Below are 22,117 nucleotides of genomic sequence, written 5' to 3' on the forward strand. Positions count from 1 at the left end.
ATTTAGCCTTCTGTGGAATCTCCATACTGCTTGCCAGAGTGGCTCCCAAGTCATTTTAATAGCATTTGAGTTGGCAAATTGAAGATAAAGTTTTCTGTTGATACTTACATGGTAACATGATCAAATTAATTTTCAGAGTAAGAATACTCATACTGAAGCCATTTATGTAACTCTAAAGTTGTTTCAGAAAATCTATCTTGCCCCAAAAAGTTAATTTTAGAATTTGTGAAGAAGATACAGTTTTCACTGACCTAGGTGGAGCCAACTATGGAATCATCTGCTTTTAGATTAAATTCCATTTTTGGTTTCTTCTCCTTTGTGCATTTGCAAGGACTCCATGTGATTCAATGTGGGGCACTGGAAACATTACATCTTAGATAATTCTCTAATTTGGACATTTTTGCTCTTGTTGGTCTCACTGTTAGCCACAATGTATTGTTTCAGGTAGAAAACTGATTGTTCTAGGATTTAGTTGGTATCGTTTCTCTTTTCTTATAACAGTCTATATATATATATAGATATATATATCTATATATATATATCTATATATATATATATCCTGCTATCTTTGAATTATGTTCAATCCAAATTAAAACAAGTAGAACAAACCCTTAAATATCCGATATAGAAACTAGTACATTGAAGTATAAAATGAGGAAGTCAATGAAATTGACTTTGTTGGTAATAGCCTTCAAAATATATAACTAGGCATGAACTTAACTAAAGATGTGAAGGGTCTCTATAATCAAAACGTTAAAAGCATGAAAAAAGAAATTAAAGCAGATTTTATGAAATGGAAAAACCTTCCACGCTTCTGGATTGGAAGGATTAACGTGGTGAAATGGCAATGCTGCCCAAAGCTATCTACAAATTCAATGCAATACCCACCCAATTCCCAACAACATTCTTCAATGGTATAAAAGAAGCAATCCTAAAATACTTATGTGATAATGAAAGACACTAAGTAATGGAACCAATCCTTACAAGGAAGGACAGTTCTGGAAGAATATCAATACCGAATTTCAAACTCTATTACAAAGCCATTGTAATAAAAACATCTTGATACTGGTAGAAGAATAGGCCTGAGGACAAACAGAATAGAATAGAAGACCCAGAAATGAACCCAAAGACCTATAGCCACTGCCTATTTGATAAGGGAACCAAAAACACAGGTTGGAAGAATGACAGCATCTTCAACAAATGATGCTGGCAGATTGGCTATAAACATGCAGAAAATGGAAGTTAGATCCTTATCGGTCACCCTGCACCAGAATAAATTCCAAATGGGTCAAAGACCTAAATTTAAGAACTGTTACCCTAAAAATATTACAGGAAGGGATAAGGGAAACACTAGGGTCCCTTGGGATGGGTTGAAACTTCCTGAATAAAGATCCAGAAACACAACAAATCAAAGAAAGGGTGAATGAATGGTATTGCATCAGACTAAAGAGTTTCTGCATGCCAAAGGACATAGCTAGGAAGATAAATAGAAAGCCTATATGATGGGAGGAGATCCTTACTAGCTATGCATCAGAAAAGGGTCTCATATCCAAAATATACTAAGAGATCAAATAATGAAAGCAAACCAAACCCACAGACTTAGAATAATCCATTTAATAAATGGGCTAAAGACTTAAAGAGATACTTATAAGAAGTAAGAGATGCTAAGTGACATGAACTCCATGTTATGAAAACGACTGTTATATCACTGTTGTAATTACTTTCAACATATGATGTGAAACTGTAGCTTCTATTATTGATGATCTTCTTGTATGCCCTTCCTGTGGTTGTACCTGCACTATATCTGTATCTTATCTGAGTATATTGGAAACTGTTTATACTGGTATTAGAACTAGGAAACTGTAAGGGAATACCAAAATTGAGAGATACGGGCTAAAAAAGACAAACGATTACAAAAGGAATACTTACAAAACTGTTTATTGTAAATCTACTGAACAACTCATGGGGGGAGAGGGAAAAGGAGAGGGGGGGAGGAGGGAATGAGGGAGGAGGTAACAAACAGTACAAGAAATGAATCCAATGCCTAAAGTATGAAACTGTAACCGATCTGTATATCAGTTTGACAATAAAAAAGAAGAAGAAGGAAGAATTACCAATAGACACAGGAAGAGATGTTCAACATCTCTGGCCATCAAAGAAATGCAAATCAAAACTACATTGAGATTCCACCTCACCCCAGTTAGAATGGTCATTATGCAGAAAACTAACAAAAACATATGATGGCAGGGATGTGGCCCAAAGAAATGCTACCACACTGCTGGTGGGAATGTAAATTTGTTCAGTGACTCTGGAAAGCAGTATGTAGATGCCTCAAAAGACTAACCATAGAGCTTTCCTATGACCCAGCAACCCCACTCCTGGGCATTTATCTGGTTGACCAACAACCAGGCCACACTAAAGCCACCAGCATAACCATGTTCTTTGCAGCCTATTTACCACAGCCAACATATGGAATCAACCCAGTTGCATCTCAGTGAATGAATCGGTCAAGAAAATATCATATATCTACACAAAAGAATCTATGTTTCTACCAGAAAGAATTATATTGCCCGACTCATAAGGAAATGGGAAGACCTGGAAAAAGTTATATTAAATGAAGAAGTATGCCAGACCCAACAAAACAGGTGGCATGGTTTCCTTCCTGTATAGTGATTAGAATGCACCTATAAATCTACAAGTAAACCAACTGGATAGTAAAAGACAAAAAAATTACACTTGGATATGACAAACGCAGCTTTAAGTATTCACAGTCAGAATAAAGAAGGATATTATCTTAGGAGATGATCACAAGGGCTCAATAGCTATGTGCATCTGAACATATTAAATGATGCTTATTGAAATGCACTCCAAGAAGTGGGAAGAAAAGATTTTTTTAATTGTATTTTGTGCGATTCTTTTTTTTTTTCCTGTTTTTTTCCCTTTTGTGACTGTTTTTGATTTCTGTATCCTTTGTCTTGTATATATGTTTACCTGATTTGGGAGGGGAAGGAGGGCAAACAGAAATGGTGGGAAAAGGGTTAACTAATTCAGCAGTGACACTCCCTAGACACTATTTTGTAAATGAACTACATAACTTGGAGGCAATAGGGGCCATCAGGGGAAAAACTGGACAAAATGAAGGAGGGGGTGACACTGTTCAAAAAGACAAGTATTCATTTCTTATCTTATGTGAGTATAACCGCTCTATATAACATCTTTATAATAAACATTTAAAAATACAGTGTGGAGAATGGATTTCTCTCTGAAAATATGATTCACGTAGAAAGAATGGATGTTCTGAAGAGTGTAAATGCCATAATTCAAGATCATGTGGCTAATTACCCTGGGTGATTGTGAAAATGATCTTCTCATTGTCAGCTGAGGAAGTTGTGGAAGAATTCCAAGCTATCAAAGTTTGAATAATTTAAAAGTCACGTGAAAATATATAGACAAAACTTTATCATGGTTATTTCAGAGACACATCTCTTTTTTTTTCTGTACTCCACAAAGGAAGAATGATAAGTGGAATGAGAGGCTATGAAGAAAATCACATTCAGCAAGCAGCCATGAACAGTAGATCCTAAAGTTAAGAAAGAATCAGACTGCAATGGATATTTCATTGTCTTATTTCATTCAACTTCTGCAGCATTGAAAAACTGGGCACAACTTCTAATAATCACTTTATTCCTCTTCCTCTTCGACTTCATTTCTTCTTCTTTCTCTTCTTCCTCCTCTATTCCCTCCTCCTCTTCTAGTCTTACTTCCATTTTCTTCTTTTTAAATCAATCTTTTTCCTTAAATCAAATTGACATAATTCTGAAGTCCAGTAACCCAAAATAAAAGCAAACCTTTCAGCAGTATTCAGAAATTACTTGTTTTTACTTTGTCAGTAAGTTGACTTAGGTTATCTTCTGCTTAGTACTTTTATTGGTACGTATCAATTGTCTCAAATAATAGGTTTTACTAAGACATTTATTTAATTAGTATCTTTTTGAAACATTTTACTTTATCTTATCATAGGCTGATGTCAGAAAGGTTAGTCATGGTAAGTATGGTATTGAGTAGATATTTTGTTGAATATTGTTACCCGCTCCTTTGTTTTCTCCCACTTTGCCTCTCCCTGACTCCCCTCTCCTCCAAATTGTAAATTTCATTTCCTACATAGTGTCCTGTGAGTATTACTGTTGCATTGGTTCACCCTTTGTCCTTTGTCTCATTATTTTGTGTTATTATCTTAAATAAATACAAATGTATTTTGATCACATTTACTCTGTAGTGAATCCTTCCTTTATGTTTCTTTCCTATTCTTTTTTTGTTGTAAAGGTGATGTACAGGGGGTTACATAGAGCTCCCCTATGATCCAGCAATACCATTTCTGGGCATTGACCCAAATTACCACAATCAAAACCACACTAAATCTATTGGCATAACCATTCATTGCAGCATTATTTACCTTAGCTAAGATTTGAAATCAAGGGGCTGGGGATATGGCCTAGTGGCAAGAGTGCTTGCCTTGTATACATGAGGCCCTGGGTTCAATTCCCCAGCACCACATATACAAAAAATGGCCAGAAGTGGTGCTGTGGCTCAAGTGGCAGAGTGCTAGCCTTGATCAAAAAGAAGCCAGGGACAGTGCTCAGACCCTGAGTCCAAGCCGCAGGACTGGCCAAAAAAAAAAAAAAAAGATTTGAAATCAACCTAGGTGCCTCTCAGTAGATGAATGGATCCAGAAAATGTGTTTTAATTATATAATGGAATTCTGTGCTTTCATCAGAAAGAATGACATGGCCCCATTCACAAGGAAATGGAAAGACTTGGAAAAATGTAGTAACTGAAGCAAGTCAGACCCAAAGAAACCCAGGCTTCATGGTTTCCCTCATTTGTAATTTCTTCCTATTCTTGTATATTCCACCTTCTACTTGCATGTATTAACAAAAAGCCTGCTTTTTATGAAGAGTGAGGAAATAGGGTTTTGGGGGAAATTATGGTGAGAATTTTGAAAGTCATGGCATTGATCAAGATGCATTGTATTCATACACTCCTTTATTAAATGGCAACTTCGTTTACTTAAAGATAATAATATATGTGATATTTCTTTTTCTGAGTCTGCTTATTTCACTTTATGTTCCACCTTGACTCTATTCCTGTTCCTGAACTTGACATAATTCATTCTTGTTAATGGCTGGGTGATAATCAATTATGACATACTCCTCATGTTCTTTATATTTGATAAGTTAATGGTCACCTAGGTTGATTTGATAATTTTGCTGTGTGAATAATGCTACAAGCAACACAAGCATGCAACTATCTGTATTGTAGCCCAGAACAGATTCCTTCTTGGATATACCCAGAAGCAGTAAGGCTGGGTCATATGTCTCTTTGAGGCTTGTCACACTTGTTTTCATAGTGGCTGTATTAATTTACTTTTTGACCAATAATGTGAAAGGATTCATTTTCTCCACATTCTCATCAGAAATATTTCTTCCAATTTGTTGATGGAATAGTTGGAGGAGCAGTAGTTTTATTTGTTCATTAAAATTTCAGGCAGTAATGATCAGGGAATCCATCTGGTAAGAGGAGGTCTTTCCTCCTCAGAAGAGTATTATTGTATCTTTCCTATTGTACATTCTAGAGCTGTGGAAGTTGTGTATATCTTCTTGATATATAAACTATTTATCTTTTGAGAATAAACAGGAGAGTAGTGTCATAAGATAAAGAAAATGGGCAATTCAGCTGGCTGCCAGGGGCTCATGCCTGTCATCACAGCTACTCGGGAATCTGAGATCTGAGGATCAGGGTCCAAAGCCAGCTCAGGCAGGAAAGTCCATGAGTCTCTTATCTTCAATTGACCACCAGAAAATCTGTAGTGGTGCTGTGGCTCAAAGTAGTAGAGTGCTAGCCTTGAGTGAAAAAGTTCAGAGACATCACCCAGGCCTTGAATTCAAGCACCATGACCAACAACAAAAAAAAAAAAAGAAAAAAAAAAAAAAAAGAAAAAGAGGCAATTAAGAGCAAATTATTATTATCTTAATTATTAAGATTCAGAAACTATACTAAAGTGACTTATTAATAGTCACTAGAGTGACTAAAAATCTGCATGCTAGGGCTGGGAATATGGCCTGGTGGCAAGAGTGCTTGCCTCGTATACATGAAGCCCTGGGTTCGATTCCCGAGCACCACATATATAGAAAACGGCCAGAAGTGGTGCTGTGGCTCAAGTGGCAGAGTGCTAGCCTGCAGCAAGAAAAAGCCAGGGACAGTGCTCAGTCCCTGAGTCTAAGGCCCAGGACTGACAAAAAAAAAATAATCTGCATGCAAGCATGAAAATGTAATGAAAAACCCATATTAGTTGTGAATAAAAATGGGTATAAGGTAATGAATTTTAGTTATGAAAGATGAATAAGTTTTACAGAGATGAGCACCACGTTGTTTCTATAGCTAAGAAGACTGCATGTTATCCAAATTTTTGCTCATAGTGTAGATGTTACCTTAAGATATATGTAGCCACACAATCTGGGATAAAAAGTAGTTGGAGTAGTACTTCCTGATTCATGGTTTCCCTTTCTGAAATTCTATCCCCTGTGGCAAAACAAGATCTGAAAATATCATATAGCCATTCTAACTTGGGTGAGGTGGAATCTCAATGCTTTTGGGATTTTCATTTCTTTTATGGCCAGAGTTGTTGAACATTTTTTCATGTGTCTATTGTCAATTTTTACTTCTTCTGAGAAACATCTCTTTAAGTCTTTGGCCTATTTATTATTGGGTTGTTGTTTCTTTGAGGATTTGTTTTATTGGGGGGGGTGTCAATTTTTTGAGCCCTACATATATTTTAGATATGAGGACCTTTTCTGATGCATAGCTGGTAAAGATATTCTCCCATGGACTTTCTATTCATATTGCTAGTGATGTCCTTTGCCATGCAGAAGCTCTTTACTTTGATGAAATTCAATTTTATCCATTCTTTCTTTGATTTGGGTGTTTCTGGAAGTTTACTTAGGTAGTTTTGACCTGTGCCAAGGAGCTCTAGTGTTTCTTGTATCCTTTCCTGCAATATATTCTTGGTATCTGGTCTTACACTGAGGACTTTGATCTCTTTGAAATTAATTCTGATGCAGGGAGATATATAAGGATTTAACTTCTGTTTTCTGCATATGTAGAACCAATTCTGACAGCACCATTTGTTAAAGAGGCTGTTTTTCTTCCAACTTGTGTTTTTGGCTCCCTTATCAAACAGGAGGTAGCTATAGATCTGTGGGTTCATTTCTGGGTCTCTATTCTATTCCATTTGTACTCAGGCCTATTGTTGTGCCAGTACCAGGCTGGTTTTTTTATTTTATTATTACTACAGCTGTAATAGAAGTTCCAAGTATTTTGTTGATCTCTTCCATATCTATAGTTGGGACAACAATATGACTTCTATAAGCCCTTTGTACATTAACCTTGTAGGTGCTTTCCTCATAAAAATATTAAAATTATGTTTTATAAATGCTTTTCTAGGAACATGAATATAAATTGGATGTGCCATATTTCTTGTTCTTATGATTTGAAAAAAGTTAAAACTGCATGGAGGGCTGGGGATATGGCCTAGTGGCGAGAGAGCTTGCCTTGTATACATGAGGCCCTGGGTTCGATTCCCCAGCACCACATATACAGAAAACGGCCAGAAGTGGCGGTGTGGCTCAAGTGGCAGAGTGGTAGCCTTGAGCAAAAGGAAGCCAGGGACAGTGCTCAGGCCCTTAGTCCAAGGCCCAGGACTGGCCAAAAACAAAACAAAACAAAAAAAAACCTGCATGGACTCCTAAATATATTGTGAGCTTTTTGTAACATTCTAACTGTGATTTTATGATTGTCAGACCAGGTCCTTACATGTACTCTTAATAAAAAATATTGTGTTCATCAGTAGTGGAATGAATTGAGAAAACTGGGTACGCTTATGCTATGTATTATTTAGCTATACAAAGAATGGAATCTAGACCTTGGTGGCACCATGAGTAGAAGACACTAACTAAAGGAAGTAAGTCAGGCAAGGACAGACAAGTGCTGTATTTTCTTACTCATAGAAAAAAATAATCACTTGATCTCATATATATTGAAAATTCAATTTTGGTTTGTGAGAATTAGGAAGGACAGAAGAAGATGAATAGAGGGAGGCTGTGATACTGGGAATCAAAATTCATTTCCAGAGGAAGAAAAGGTCTAATTCTACAGCACAGCAATGCATGGAAATTTATTGTATATATGGAAAATAACAGAATAGAGGAGATTAAAGATTCTTGGTACAGAAATAATAGACGCTTAAGGGGATAGAATGCTTATTACCTTCTGTTGCTATCTGCTACCAGATACAACACATAATACAAGCCTGGAGAACTGAGAAAGAGAGCATAGGAATGAACAATGACAGGACCCAGAGATCACTGGCTTCTTTACCTGGAATTCCATTAAACAAACCTATTTATTTAGTTCAGTAAAGGGGAGGTGACTACATGTATGTGCAGAGACTAGGGTATCAATCTATCTTTGAAGTTACAATCATCCACATGAGACATAGTTTGCATACAGGTAAGAACTGACTCCCTTATCTTAGGAAACAAGGGGAAGAAATAAACATTTTAACTTTAACACAATCCTCAAAAACTTAGAAATAGGGGTCCCTTATGACCCAGCAATCCCACTCCTGGTCACTTACCCAGATGACCACAATCAAGGCCATAGTAAAGCTACCAGCACACTCATGTCCACTGCAGAATTATTTACCATAGTTAAGACATGGAACCAACCAAGATGAATGGGTCCAGAAGATGTGGCATATATACACAACAGAGTTCTATGCCTCCACCAGAAAGAATAACATTGTTACATTCGTAATGAAATGGAAAAAGTTACATTAAGTGAAGTAAGCTAAACCCAAAGAAACATGGCTTCCATGGTTTCCCTCATTGGTAATAATTAGTATATATCTATGATATCTAAGTGCATATTCCAATTTCTAACTTCATGTTGATATGAAGCATATCAACATCAACTTCGAGAATTGGAAACAAGAGGTTCTTATTATGTCTTGTATGAAGTTATTTCTTTCAGTGTTTGGTTCTCTGTACCCTTTGTCTTATATATGTTTGTGTGATTTGTGGAAGGGAAAGGAAAGAGAATTACAGAAACAGCAGAAAAAGGATGAAGTAATGCAACCATGATACTCACTATACATCATGTTGGATATGAACTATACAACTTGGGGAGGGAGAGGAATAGAGACAGGTAAGCAGGACAAAATGAGGGAGGGGTAACAGTTTTTAAAAAGAACTGTACTCATTGCCTTACTTATGTAACTGTAACTTCTTTGTTCCTTATCATTACAGTATATTAAGAACAAAATAAAAAACAGACTTTCCTCTTATCTCCAATATCTTTAACTTGTGGTGCCCAAGAAAATTACAGGTAGGGTAGAAACTGGAGCTTCTGTTTTGCCTTGACTGTATGGTCTTTCCTGGGCTCAGCTCCTAGGATTCTGAGTGCTGTTGAGATGGCCTTCCAATCTGTTCTCCCTTTCCAGGTTTCACATATCAGCTCCAGAGTTCCCTATACCTTCATTGATTAAACACAGTCTACGGTCCATAAATATGTACATTTATTATGCCAAAAGTTTGAAGAAGAAAGGATAACTATGTTAACTTTAATCAATAAGGAGGAAGTATGAGTTTCTCTGAATTAACCTTACATTTCCAAATTCAGAAATCATGAGATTTACATATCATCAGCTTTCAATATTTGACCCCAGAGCTTCTTCATAGCCCTTTTCATTTCTTCATTCCTGAGGGTGTAGATTAATGGATTCAACATAGGTGTTACTAGGGTATAAAACACAGCTACAGCTTTGTCAATCGGGAAGGAGACAACGGGCCTTAGGTACAGATATGAACAAGGTACAAAGAACAAGATCACCACAGTGATGTGAGAGGCACAAGTGGACAGGGCTTTGCGACGTCCCTCAGAACTGTGATTCCTCAGGGAGTACAGGATGTTCACATAGGAAGAAAGGAGCATCAAAAATGTGATGGAACACTGTGACCCACTGTTTGCAGCTATCAGAGGCCCCAAAGTGTGAGTGTCTGTGCAGGCCAACTTCAGCAGTGGTATTAAGTCACATAAAAAGTGGTCAATGACGTTGGGGCCACAGAAGGGCAACTTGGCAATTAAAATAACCTGTATCAATCCATGAATGACTCCCAGTACTCCAGCTGCCCCCACTAGGAAGGTGCACACGGGGCGGCTCATGATGGTGGCATAGTGCAAGGGCTTGCAGATGGCCACATAGCGGTCAAAGGCCATGGCAATGAGCAAGATGATCTCTGCTGCAGCAAACACGTGTTCAGCAAATACCTGTGTCATGCAGCTATTGAAGGATATGGTGTTCTTCTCAGTGGCTAAGTCCACGATCATTTTGGGAGCAATGGAAGTAGAGTAGAGAGCATCCATTAGGGACAAGTAGGACAGGAAAAAGTACATGGGGCACCCCAGGGCTGGACTGATGAAGATGGTGACTGAGATGAATGTGTTCCCGGCCAGTGTGACCAAATAGGTGATTAAACACACAGCAAACAAGATCTTCTGAAGTTCTGGGTCTTGGGTGAGGCCCAACAGGATGAATTCTGTCACATTGTTCATTGTTTGTAGTAATGTATCATGGGTCGTTTGCCTGTGGTCCACCTGGAAATACATAGTGCTTCTAAGGAATGTGAGGTTGAAGTCAGTACAAAAATACTTAGTCCCGTTTGATTCTGTCTCACCTTTGCCATTTTGGTAGATGATTGTAAAGAACAGAAGAAGGATAGTTTATTCTGATTCATTTTAATTGAACACTGAAATTATCTTATAGGAAACACTGTCAATCCATGTGGCATTAGGTGTATGGGCCAGGCCTTACTTTCTAACTTCCTTTCTTTTAGCTACCTCAAACTTGGCTTAATTATATCTTGTGGAGTGGCAGCCAGTATCATAAATAACATATATTTGAAATGTATATGGACGGAATTCTGTCATGTGTATTATGTATCTAAAATTGTTGTGTATATTATGTCTTTAAAATTGAGCATTCAGTTTTTAAAAATTTAAAGTGGCTTTGTTCTATGAATTATGGTTCCTTTCTCTCATGTGAATGCACACGCTTGTGCAAATGAAGCTACACTTGCAGTTTCTTCCTTTCTGAAGCCAAGAAACTCTTGTTATTAAATGCTACTGGTTACAAATCTTTTACTAGGCCTTCATCTTAGATCTGTCTCCACATGGCTCTGTATTTTAGGATCTTGCCTTTCATTCCGTTGGAAATTGATACGTAAATGATACAGATTCCCAGTATATCCATGGTATTTTATAAATAAATTTTCCTTGCTGTTGAACTTTGTTGGCCTGTGGTCCACTTGGAAATAAATAGTGCTTCCCTGTGATGTGCGTTGGAGTCAGTACAAAAATACTTAGTCATCTGTTTTCATTCTGCCTCTGAAATTGGTGGAGCTTTGTTTTTTTTCTCACCTGTGCCATTTTGATAGATCTTTGTGAAGAACAGAAGGAGGATAATCTATTCTGTTTCACTTCAATTAAACACTGAAAATATGTTACAGGTAACACAGTAAATCAATTTGGCATTTGGCTCATGGAGTAGGTCTCTAATCCTAACTTGTTTTCTTCTAACAATCTCAAAATAGGCTTATGGAGTGGCAGCCAGCTTCATTAATATCATATACTTTGAAGTTATACCAACCTTTATGGCCAATTACAGGTATATGGACAGAATTCTCTCGTGTAGTCCATTTGTGTATAAAATTGAACATTCAGTTTTGTTAAATTTACAGTGGTTTCCTTCTATGATTTATGCTTCCTTTTTCTCAAATGAATGCACATTGTGCAAATGAAGCTACAGTGGAGTGTCTTCCCTTCTGAAGCCAAGCAAGTCTTGTTATTAAGAGTTACTGGTTACAACTCTTAATAGCCCTTCGTGTTATATCTGGCTCTACATGGCTCTGCATTTTATGCTCTTTACTTTCATACTTTCAGAGGTTGATACATAAATGATACAGATTCCCAGTATATGTTCATGGTATTTTATAAATAAATATTCCTGTTGATGAACTTTGATCTGTTATAAGAATATTCCCTAGATTCTTTACATAAATATCACCACTCACATTTTACAAGAGAAATCAACAGAAACTTTGACATTCCTGTGGATATGAAAAAATTATGTTAGGAAAGCTAAGACAACACCACTTTCCCCAGTGGCATTAGCTCACTTCAGTAAGATGAGTTTTTAGTTTTTTTCTCGATACAGGTGGATTCTTGAATAAGTTAAATTCATATTTTTGACTGATGTTAATGTGAATTTTCAAGAGAGGCATATTCTTAATACAAAGAGCAGGAGCTTCAATATTCATTCACTCACCTTCTTCTCCTTTTTCTAATCTCTGCTCCAAAACGTAGCTCATAATTGTCCAAAGACAATTTCTGGGCACAGAAGTTAGGATTCCTAACTCATAATGTTAATACAAGTCAGGAGCATATATGGAAGTTTTGGGAAATAATTGTTTATTTTCGTTTATTGTCCCCTGTGGATGGTCTTTATAGCTCATCATTCCTTATGTACTTAATTCACAAATGCTAAGTAAAGAATGGCAGGCTGGAATCATGAAAAGTAAAACAACAACAACAACAACAACAAAAGACTTCATGGCATTACCAAAAATGTATACAATCTGTATGTTTAATGTACATAAACATTAACCACAATGTTAAAATGTATCAGAGTTTTCCAGTAGCATTTGCCTTGAATTAGATGAAGTGTTTTCTATGGATATTTTAATGTTATCATACTCAAATTCATTTTCTTAGCACAATAAAAATATTTCAGCCATATATGTGCCTATACAAGTTATTCCAGACAAAAATTGCCTTAAATAACCTTAAAAATTTGGACAAAGATGTATTATTTACTCACCTGGGTGCAGTTGATTATGGAGTCCTCTGTTTTCAGAATGAGTTCTGCCATTTGTTTCTTCTCTGAACAGTCCCTATACTAGATGGAATATATGAGTTGAAAGGTGAGAGCACCAAAATGATGTCGAGACAGCTGTCCAATTTGGACACTTTTGCTGTGTTTTTGTCATTTTTAGTATGTGTGTTTGTAAGTTTTCCTTTTCCAGAAAAACCATGCTATATCCATCAGGAAACTTTGACTGTTCTATTGACTCAGTATCTACTTGCTTTCCTGGTTTCTGATGAAAGTGTAAGGAAATTTTCCAAACTGTATATTATCCTGACACCCTTCAATTATGCTCAATTTCCTGCAAAAATAATGGGACTAAGGCCCAATTGTCCAAATGAGCAAATATTAATATATTCGACTTTCAAATATAGAAATGAAATAAATCAACATGGTTAGGTTTGGTTTTACAGCCAATTTGGTCAAAATGTATTTGCCTTGTAAAGCATATCAACCATGTGGAAACAAAATGTGTTTCACTTATCTCCTAAATTCTTGTTTCTACCCTATTTTATAAGAGACCAGCCAAGCCAAAGTGCTGTCTCCCCAAAAAATCTTTCCTTTGTTGTCCTTGGCTCTACACTGTAATTTACTAACTGTCCTTTGTGATTCTTTCTTTAGTGACTCTACAGCAACAGTTAAATACACTGATAGAATTTAGATTTGGTCATACTTTGGCCTCTGAATTACCCAGAGGATTGGCAATTAGCTTTTGCTAGAATGTTTGTGAGATAAAATCAGTGTGATTTATTTTATTCCCAGGTGGTATAAGCGAACATCATTAATGACCAGTTTTCTTTCCATTTATTTTTTATTGCTATTATAAAGGTGATGTAACAGAGGAGCTCCAGTTAAATATGTGAGGTAATGAGTACATTTCTTTGTGGATAATGTTACCCCCTCACTATATTTCTCCAGTTTTTCCCTCCCATGCCCATTCACAAGTGATGTAGAACATTTTCAATGTAAAGTCTAGTGAGTACCACTGCTGCATTTGTTTACCCTTTGCCCCTCCTGTTTTGTGCTCCTCTTGCCTTCCCCAAATCAGATAAATGAACAAAGAAAATGGAAAGAAATGAAAACAAACATAAAGAAAATTTCTCTCTTTTCATTTTCTGGCATTTTGTTTTTCCATCAATACTACTTTGAATGATCAGAAGCACACATGCATTATTGCTTTGTGTTCTGCCCCTAAGAGTATCTTCCTTTGGTCTCACTGTGTGTGAATGCTTAGAGTTCTGTATAATTTATCAAGTCCAAGGGTATTTTAGATCTACCTTCTGCATAGAAGAGGAAATATGAGTCGTTTGTGTCTCTGATCTTGGCTTATCTCACTTAACAGGATTTGTTCTAGATTCATCCATTTCCCAGAAAGTGACTTAATGTTTTCTTTATCATGGCTGTGTACCATTCCACTGTATATGGGAACAATGTTGTTTTGATCCACTCATCTGTTGTATGACATCTGGGCTGTTTCCATTTTTTGGCTATTATGAACAAGGTAGTAATAATCATGGTTGCTATGAACAAAAATTATCAGTGACCAGTTTTAGAAATATAGTTAGAATAAAGTTAAAGCTTATGTCCTACCTATAGTTTGGGATGCAAAATGAATAACGTAATTTTGAAAACCTCTCAACTGAGTTTTTCTGCAATCTCATTGTGACAATGCTGAGGATGTCCTGTGGTGATAAACATAAGTGAGCATTAGAGAATGGATTCCTCTCATAAACCCTGACTTATTTAAACAGCATAGTTGTTTTGAGGACTGGAAACGCCAGTACTCGGGTTAGGCAAAGAGTGTGGAAAATGTTTTATCCTTGACAACTGAAGGGATTTAGGTGGAAGGATTTCAGCTACCAAGATTGGGTAATTTCAAAGTCCTATTAAGTTCTTTCCAGTGGATTGTGATATGTTACAGGTGTCTTGGATCCTTTATATTCTTTACCAAACAGAGAATTCTGATGCATGGAAGGTGGGAACAGAGGCAATGTTTGTGAATGAAAGAGTAAAGTGCCAGGCAAACTTGGGAAACAAAAGCCTGTCAGTTGACATGTTATAGTCCTCCAGCTGGGAATTGAAACTGTCACATGAGGTGCTGTTTATCTACTTCCTTGGCAAGGAGGAGGACGGTGTAGATTTGTCAGAGCTCAGAGATCAGTAGGTTGTGAAATATGTCCTTTTTGTTCCTTCTGGGTGAGTCTCAGCGGCTCTACCTCTTATTAGTGTACCCCAAGTATAGAAAAACTTTCTCCTAAAGAGGTCTGTTTTGTCCTCCTCAAGGGCATTGCCACCATCAGGGCTTATTCTTTTTTTCTAATACAGTACCACACAGTAATTCATGAACATTTATTTTACATTTCATGAATAACAAAATGGAGGAGATTAAACATTCCTGATACAGAAATAAAAGGCTTTTAAGGAAATACAAATGCTTACTCACTTCATGTGATTGAACACATCTCATCAGTCTGTAAATATAAGTATTCAGTCACATGAAACTTGAAGCAGAAAGGATAACTATTTTAATTTTACTTAATGATGAGGAAGAATGATATTCTAGAAAATATCTGTATATTTTTAAATACAGAAATCATGAGATTTACATAACATCAACTTTCATTATTTGACCCCAGAGCTTCTTCATAGCCCTTTTTATTTCCTCATTCCTGAGGGTGTAGATTAAAGGATTCAACATAGGTGTTAAAAGGGTGAAAAACACAGCCACAGCTTTGTCAATGGGGAAAGAGACCACAGGCCTTATGTATAGGTATGAGCAAGGTACAAAGAACAAGATCACCACAGTGATGTGAGAGGCACAGGTGGACAGGGCTTTGCGACGTCCCTCAGAACTGTGATTCCTCAGGGAGTACAGGATGTTCACATAGGAAGAAAGGAGCATCAAAAAGGTGATCAAACACAATGAGCCACTGTTGGCAGCGATCAGAGGGCCCCAAGTGTGAGTGTCATTACAGGACAACTTCAGTAGTGGTATTAAGTCACATAAAAAGTGGTCAATGACATTGGGGCCACAGAAGGGCAACTTGGCAATGAACATAACCTGTATCAATCCATGAATGACTCCCAGTACTCCAGCTGCCCCCACCATAAAAGAGCACACAGGGCAGCTCATGATGGTGGTGTAGTGCAAGGGCTTGCAGATGGCCACATAGCGGTCAAAGGCCATGGCAATGAGCAAGATGATCTCTGCTGCAGCAAACACATGTTCAGCAAAGAGCTGTGTCATGCAGCCATTGAAGGATATGGTGTTCTTCTCAGAGGCCAAGTCCACAATCATTTTGGGAGCAATGGAAGTAGAGTAGAAAGCATCTATAAGGGACAAGTAGGACAGGAAAAAGTACATGGGGCACCCCAGGGCTGGACTGATAAAGATGGTGACTGAGATGAATGTGTTCCCGGCCAGTGTGACCAAATAGGTGATTAAACACACAGCAAACAAGATCTTCTGTAGTTCTGGATCTTGGGTGAGGCCCAGTAGGATGAATTCTGTCACATTGTTCATTGTTTGCATTAATGTATATTGGATTGTGTGATTCACCTGGAAATAAATAGTACTTCTCCATAATGTGAGGTTGAAGTCAGTACAAAAATCCTTTGTCATCTCTATTGTCCTGGTCTCTGAAATTGATGGATGGACCCGTGTACTTACTTCTCCCCTTTTCCGGATAATTGTAAAGAAACCTTAATATATTTTAATTTAATGCTGGTTTATTTTACTGGGATACTTATAATAACTGACAATTTGTACAGCAAATTAAGTTCTGTTATAAATAATTTAATTTTAATTTTTGGTCAGTTATAGGACCCAGGGGTTTGGCACTTTCCCTGATCTTTATATTTCAACTACAGTGCTCTCCCTCTTTATGTTAAAGCACCACTTCCAGTTTTTGTTGGTATTTCATGGGTTTCAGAGTCTCACAGACTTTCCTGTCCATATTGGCTTGGATGGGAGATTCTCAGATCTCAACCTCCTTAGTAGCCCTGATTATAGTCTATAGCCACCGGCCCCTGACTGTATTAGAAATATTGACTGTGGCTCACTTCCAAATGTACCTGCTTACTCCAAATCAACTCTCCAAAATGGTATAAATTCCTTATTTTGTACTGGCAGAAAATATCCTTAATAATTTTTATGGTATGGTAATCTATTCTCCATGTTTAATTATATGAAACACCATTTTCTATTCAAGTCATTTTTTTTTCCTGATGCCAAGAGTGAAGTCCTACTAAATCTAAAGTAGCTGAGCTCTATGAGTTATTCTTCCTGGCAACTGTAAACACTGGGCCCTCCCCAAGGGAAAGGGGAAGCATAGAAACACTGTGACTCAGGGTGAACGAATCCAGCAGTAATACTAACTAGAAACTATGTTGGAAATCAGCTGTACAAGTTGGGGAATAGGGAGTTGGTACGGGAAACACTGGGAGAAAATAATGGAGAGGGTGACACTGTTCAAAAAGAAATGTACTCATTGCTTGACTCGTGTAACTGTAACAGCTCTGTACATCTTTACAAAAAAACCCACAAAACAATAGAAGAAAACTCAGGGCCCTAAGTAATAGGCCTGCAGCTGGAGTTTCTTCTATTGTGAATAGTTTGACCTATTGTTATTAAAGTTAACTGAGTACAATTTATTTCATTGTTGTTTTTGAATAGTGTCATCCTATTGTTATTAAAGTTAACTGCATTAAATTTATTTAATTGTCTTTGTTATTTCTGGCTGTATATAACTCTTTATTCCATATTCTGTTTTTTTATCCATTTGGATCAGGACAAGTACTACAAAATGTCTATGATTTTTTTCATATGGAAATTTTCTTTGCAACTAAACTTTGGCATGGATAAATATCTCCATTCACATTTAACTAATGTAATTAAATGAAACATTAATCTATCCTGTTTATTCTGAGAAGATAAAAATACTAAGAGAAGGCTAAGATAAAATGATTTTTTCCCTTTGACATCAGTTCAGTAGCTTAAAAGAAATTTTTAGTTTTCTTTGTTAACTGATCCTAATATTGCCTTTACAATATGTAATTTTTGAATGAGCCAGAGATGCATTTTCCAGACTGAACATGAATTTTGGTTTCATTCACTCTCTTTCCTTTTTTCATTTCTTATCTCAAATCTCTGCCAAAAAATAATCTACACAATTTTCACAATTTTCCAGAGATATTTATGGGTTAGAAGGTAACATTCTGAGCTTTCAGCATCAATAAATGTCTGAATCTGAATCTTTGATTTCTATGAAATTTTATTCCCTTAGTTGTTTTCTTGATATTTTGTCTATTAAAGATGATGGCTATTGCTAGTCATTCTTATTATATTTAATTCAGAATGCCTATTGTCAGAGTCACACCATGGAAATCACACAAAGACAACCCACCTCTTAAGGCTATTGTAAATAGTAATGTATAGAATCAGTATGTTTAATAAGACACTTATGTCTTATTAAAAGTTTATGTCTTATTACAAGTTGTGCTTAAAATTATCAAGTCATTTTAACAGCAGCTGATTAAGCAAATTATAGACAAGGCTTTCAAATGATATTTGCATACTGGCTTGTCCAATTTCATTTTCATAGTATGCATATTCAGATTGAAATCATATATATATATATATATACATACATATATATCTCTAAAATTGTTTCAGAAAAAGCACATTGCCTAAAGAAGTAAATTTTAGAATTTGTGGAAAATATGTAGTTTTCACTGACCTGGGTGGAGGAGATTATGGAATCCTCAGGTTGAATGCTGTCTTTGGTTTCTTCTCCTTTAGCCAAACGCATGGACTCCATGGGATTCAGTGTTTGCCTCTAGAGTCATTATGTCTTTAGATAATTCTCCAATTTGTACATTTTTTCTCTTGTAGTTTTCCTGTCAATCAGGGTGTCCACAATGTATTGTTCCAGGTAGCAAACCGTGATTATTCTAAGATTTAATTAGTAAACATTTCTGTTTTCTTACAAAAGTCTAAGAAAGTCATTGACTACCTATAATCTAACTGTCTGTCCTTCTGTCTAGCTATCACCTGCCTGGCTATCTTTGAGTTATGTTCAATCCAAAGTTAAAAACAAGCAAAATAAATCCCTAGTAGTCAATTCAAAAAATATTCAAGCATAAAATGTACAAGTAAATGAAATTACCTCTGTTGTATTCTTTTCCTTAATTTGGCCAATAGTTTCTTTCTTAAGAGCACACAATGTATAGAAATAGTATTTTTCTGTTTTAGCTCAAGATATCCTTTCAAAACCCACTAACTAAACTCGAGTAATGTCACTGAAATAAATATTTTGTTGATCCCTGGCTCTGCTCCTGTCCTTTATGCATTGTTTTCTATTCCCTGATTCAAGAAATGCTTAAGTACAATTTACCGAGTGCAGGGTTTGGTCATCCATTGGTCCCTCAAGTCTCTAGAGGATTACTAAATAGTTGTACTGAAATCATTGCCAAGACAATAGTATCTTTCACATTTCCCAGTTGGTACACATAAATGTCACTAGTGGTTAGTTTCAGATCTGCAGTTGAGATGAGGTTAGTGCAGTAGTTTGGTTTTAGTTTAGGTTCTCAGTTGTGCACCATCCTTTGAAAATATCTTCTTGTTTGTGAACATTGTTGAGTCTGGCTTAAGATATAGTGTGGTTTTTATGTAGTGCAAAGTATAGAGAATGGGTTTCTCTCTGATAATATGACTCATATAGACAAAATGGCTGCTCTGATGAATGGATGTACCATAATTAAAGATTATATGGCTGATTCTTCAGAGCAACTGTGGAAGTGATTTTCTTACTGACAACTGAGGGATTTTGTGGGAGAATCCTCAGCCACCAAAGTTTGGATAATTGAAATGTCAGATCATGGCTTTCAGTGTGATTTTTTTACACATTTTCATAGTTAATCGAGAAGCATACATCTCTTTTTCTGTACTGCATAAAAGGAAGATGATGATAGATTTAGAAATTATTGAGAAAATCACACTCAGCAAAAGTCCATGGACAATATATGCGAGGGTTGGGAAAAGCAGTCTAGGATGGAGCACTGTCTTATTTCTTTCAGCTTCTGCAGCGTGAAGAACTGGGGACAACCTATCATGTAATCACTTTTCTCCTCCTCTTCCTGTTCTTCATTCTCTTCCCTTTTCTCATTTTGCTCTTTCTCTCCTTCCTCTCCTTCCATCTCCTCTATCTTCTTTCTTCCTTGTAAATATGTCTTTTCCTTTAAACTAAATTGATACATTTCTGCAACCAGAGACTACAAAAGAGAAACAAACCTTTCATGGGTATTTTCAAATTATTGTTTCTTACCATCATCTTTCAGCAAATTGACTCATAATCATCATTTCCTTTGTAAGTGTTATTAGCACATGTTAATCATGTAAAATAATGGATTTTATTAGGATATTTATTAGTTAGACTCATATAAGTATAAATGTAGTTTGATCATGTTTACCTTGCACTGAGATCTTCCTTCTTGACAATCGGACTTGTCAATCCTCCTTCTTGATTCCTGAGCTACTGGAGTTCTGGTAACAAAGTCCTGTCTATGCTTCTCTCAGGCATTTTCCTTCAGTGTCTCTGTAGTAGGCTCAAAGTTACAGGTCTCACATGAAGTTATTTGATTTAGTCTTAGTTGATTTTGTACAGGGTCCTATTCTGAATCCTTTGCAAGTGGATTTATGTGACATTCATGTGGAATTGCAAATAATTAGCAGTGAGGGCTTATCTCTTTTCAAATGCATTGTTTTATGTTTGTGATCTTGTGCCAACATTAAGTTATGCTGTTTTATTACTGTGGCTGTATTTTGTATTTTGAAGTCAGTCATTAAGATACCTCTAGCATCACTCTTTCTTTCTTCTTCGAGTACTTTGTCCATTTTGAATCTTTTGTGTCTTCTTAGGATTTTTAAATAAATTTTTCTTTGGCTCCCATCTGCTCAGTTCTCTATTATTCATTCTGTGCCCTTCTTCTTCTTTTTTCAATCTCTGCCCATAACACATAGCCCATAATTTTCCAAAGCAATTTCTGGGAACAGAAATTAGGATTTTGAACTTATAACATTATTAAAAGTCAGGAGAATACAGGGGAGTTTGGGAAAGATTTCTGACTTGTTTGTTTTATGTTTCTGGCTCCTGTGGTCTTTGTGACCCGTCATTCTTCGCGAATTTAATTCACAAAAGAAAAGTTCAGAATGGCAGCTTGGATATCAGTAAAACAAAAAAAAAGTTTACAGCATTACCAATGGAAATGTATAGAATCAGTGTGCTTAATGTATATAAATATTAGCCACAATATTTAAAAATGACCAAATCTTTCCAATATAATTTTCTTTGAATTAGGTGAAGTGTTGTTTTCTATGGACATTTTAATGTTATACTCAAATTCAATTTTAGCACAATAGAAATATTTCAGTCACAATGTACCTACAAAAGTTATTGCAGACAAAAATTTTCTAAAATAAGCTTAAAATGTTTGGAAAAGGTTTAATATTTACTGCCCTGGGTGCAGTTAGTTATTGATACCTCTGTTTTCAGAATGAGTGCTGCCATTTATTACTTCCCCTCTGAACAATCCCTACTAGATGGACTCCCTGATACCACACTGGGTGGTATCCAAGTGGTTAAATGAATTAATTGAAGTAAAATTGATTGAGAATGTAAACTGTATTCTTTTCTTTTAAACTTTAAGGTGATGTACGGAGGGCTTACAGTCACATGTCAGGTATGAGTACATTTCCTTTAGGACAAAGTGTCACCCCTCCATCGTTGTCTCCCAGTTTGTCCTCTCTTCAATCCCTTCTCCCCAAAGTTATATAGTTCATTTCAGTAAGTACCACTGCTGAATTGGTTCATCCTTTGCCCCACCGCAAACAGTATCCTTTAGAAATACTAAGTCAAAGATCCCCAAAATTTGTGCCAGGAAATGGGTAATAGAAAGAAGGAAGGGCCAGGTTAGAGGAGTAGAAGACTGAAGAGAGGAAGGGGTAGCCATCAGGCAAGAATACATTGCATATCCCACAAAACTGAGACAAATAAGGGATGGAGTGGGTTAAAGGGGAGTGAA

General features: G+C 36.4%; 2 protein-coding genes across 2 annotated transcripts; both read right to left on the reverse strand.

The window, feature by feature from the left end:
• Window positions 1-9,747: 9,747 nt before the first annotated feature.
• Window positions 9,748-10,674, reverse strand: LOC125361561 (olfactory receptor 4C45-like). Its single transcript, XM_048360093.1, has one exon. The coding sequence runs from the start codon at window positions 10,666-10,668 to the stop codon at window positions 9,748-9,750; it is 921 nt and encodes a 306-aa protein (XP_048216050.1). The 5' UTR covers window positions 10,669-10,674.
• Window positions 10,675-15,638: 4,964 nt separating this feature from the next.
• On the reverse strand, window positions 15,639-16,568 carry LOC125362486 (olfactory receptor 4C45-like). The gene has a single exon (XM_048361321.1). It carries the CDS (start codon window positions 16,566-16,568, stop codon window positions 15,639-15,641), a length of 930 nt encoding a protein of 309 aa, XP_048217278.1.
• Between the last annotated feature and the right edge of the window lie 5,549 nt (window positions 16,569-22,117).

Source organism: Perognathus longimembris, chromosome 13 (genome assembly GCF_023159225.1).
Source record: "Perognathus longimembris pacificus isolate PPM17 chromosome 13, ASM2315922v1, whole genome shotgun sequence".
NCBI classification, from domain to species: Eukaryota; Metazoa; Chordata; class Mammalia; order Rodentia; family Heteromyidae; genus Perognathus; species Perognathus longimembris.

Bases quoted from the DNA above. Each gene is read 5' to 3' on its own strand.
- LOC125361561 (XM_048360093.1), bottom strand. From the start codon at position 10,668: ATGAACAATGTGACAGAATTCATCCTGTTGGGCCTCACCCAAGACCCA.
- LOC125362486 (XM_048361321.1), bottom strand. From the start codon at position 16,568: ATGCAAACAATGAACAATGTGACAGAATTCATCCTACTGGGCCTCACC.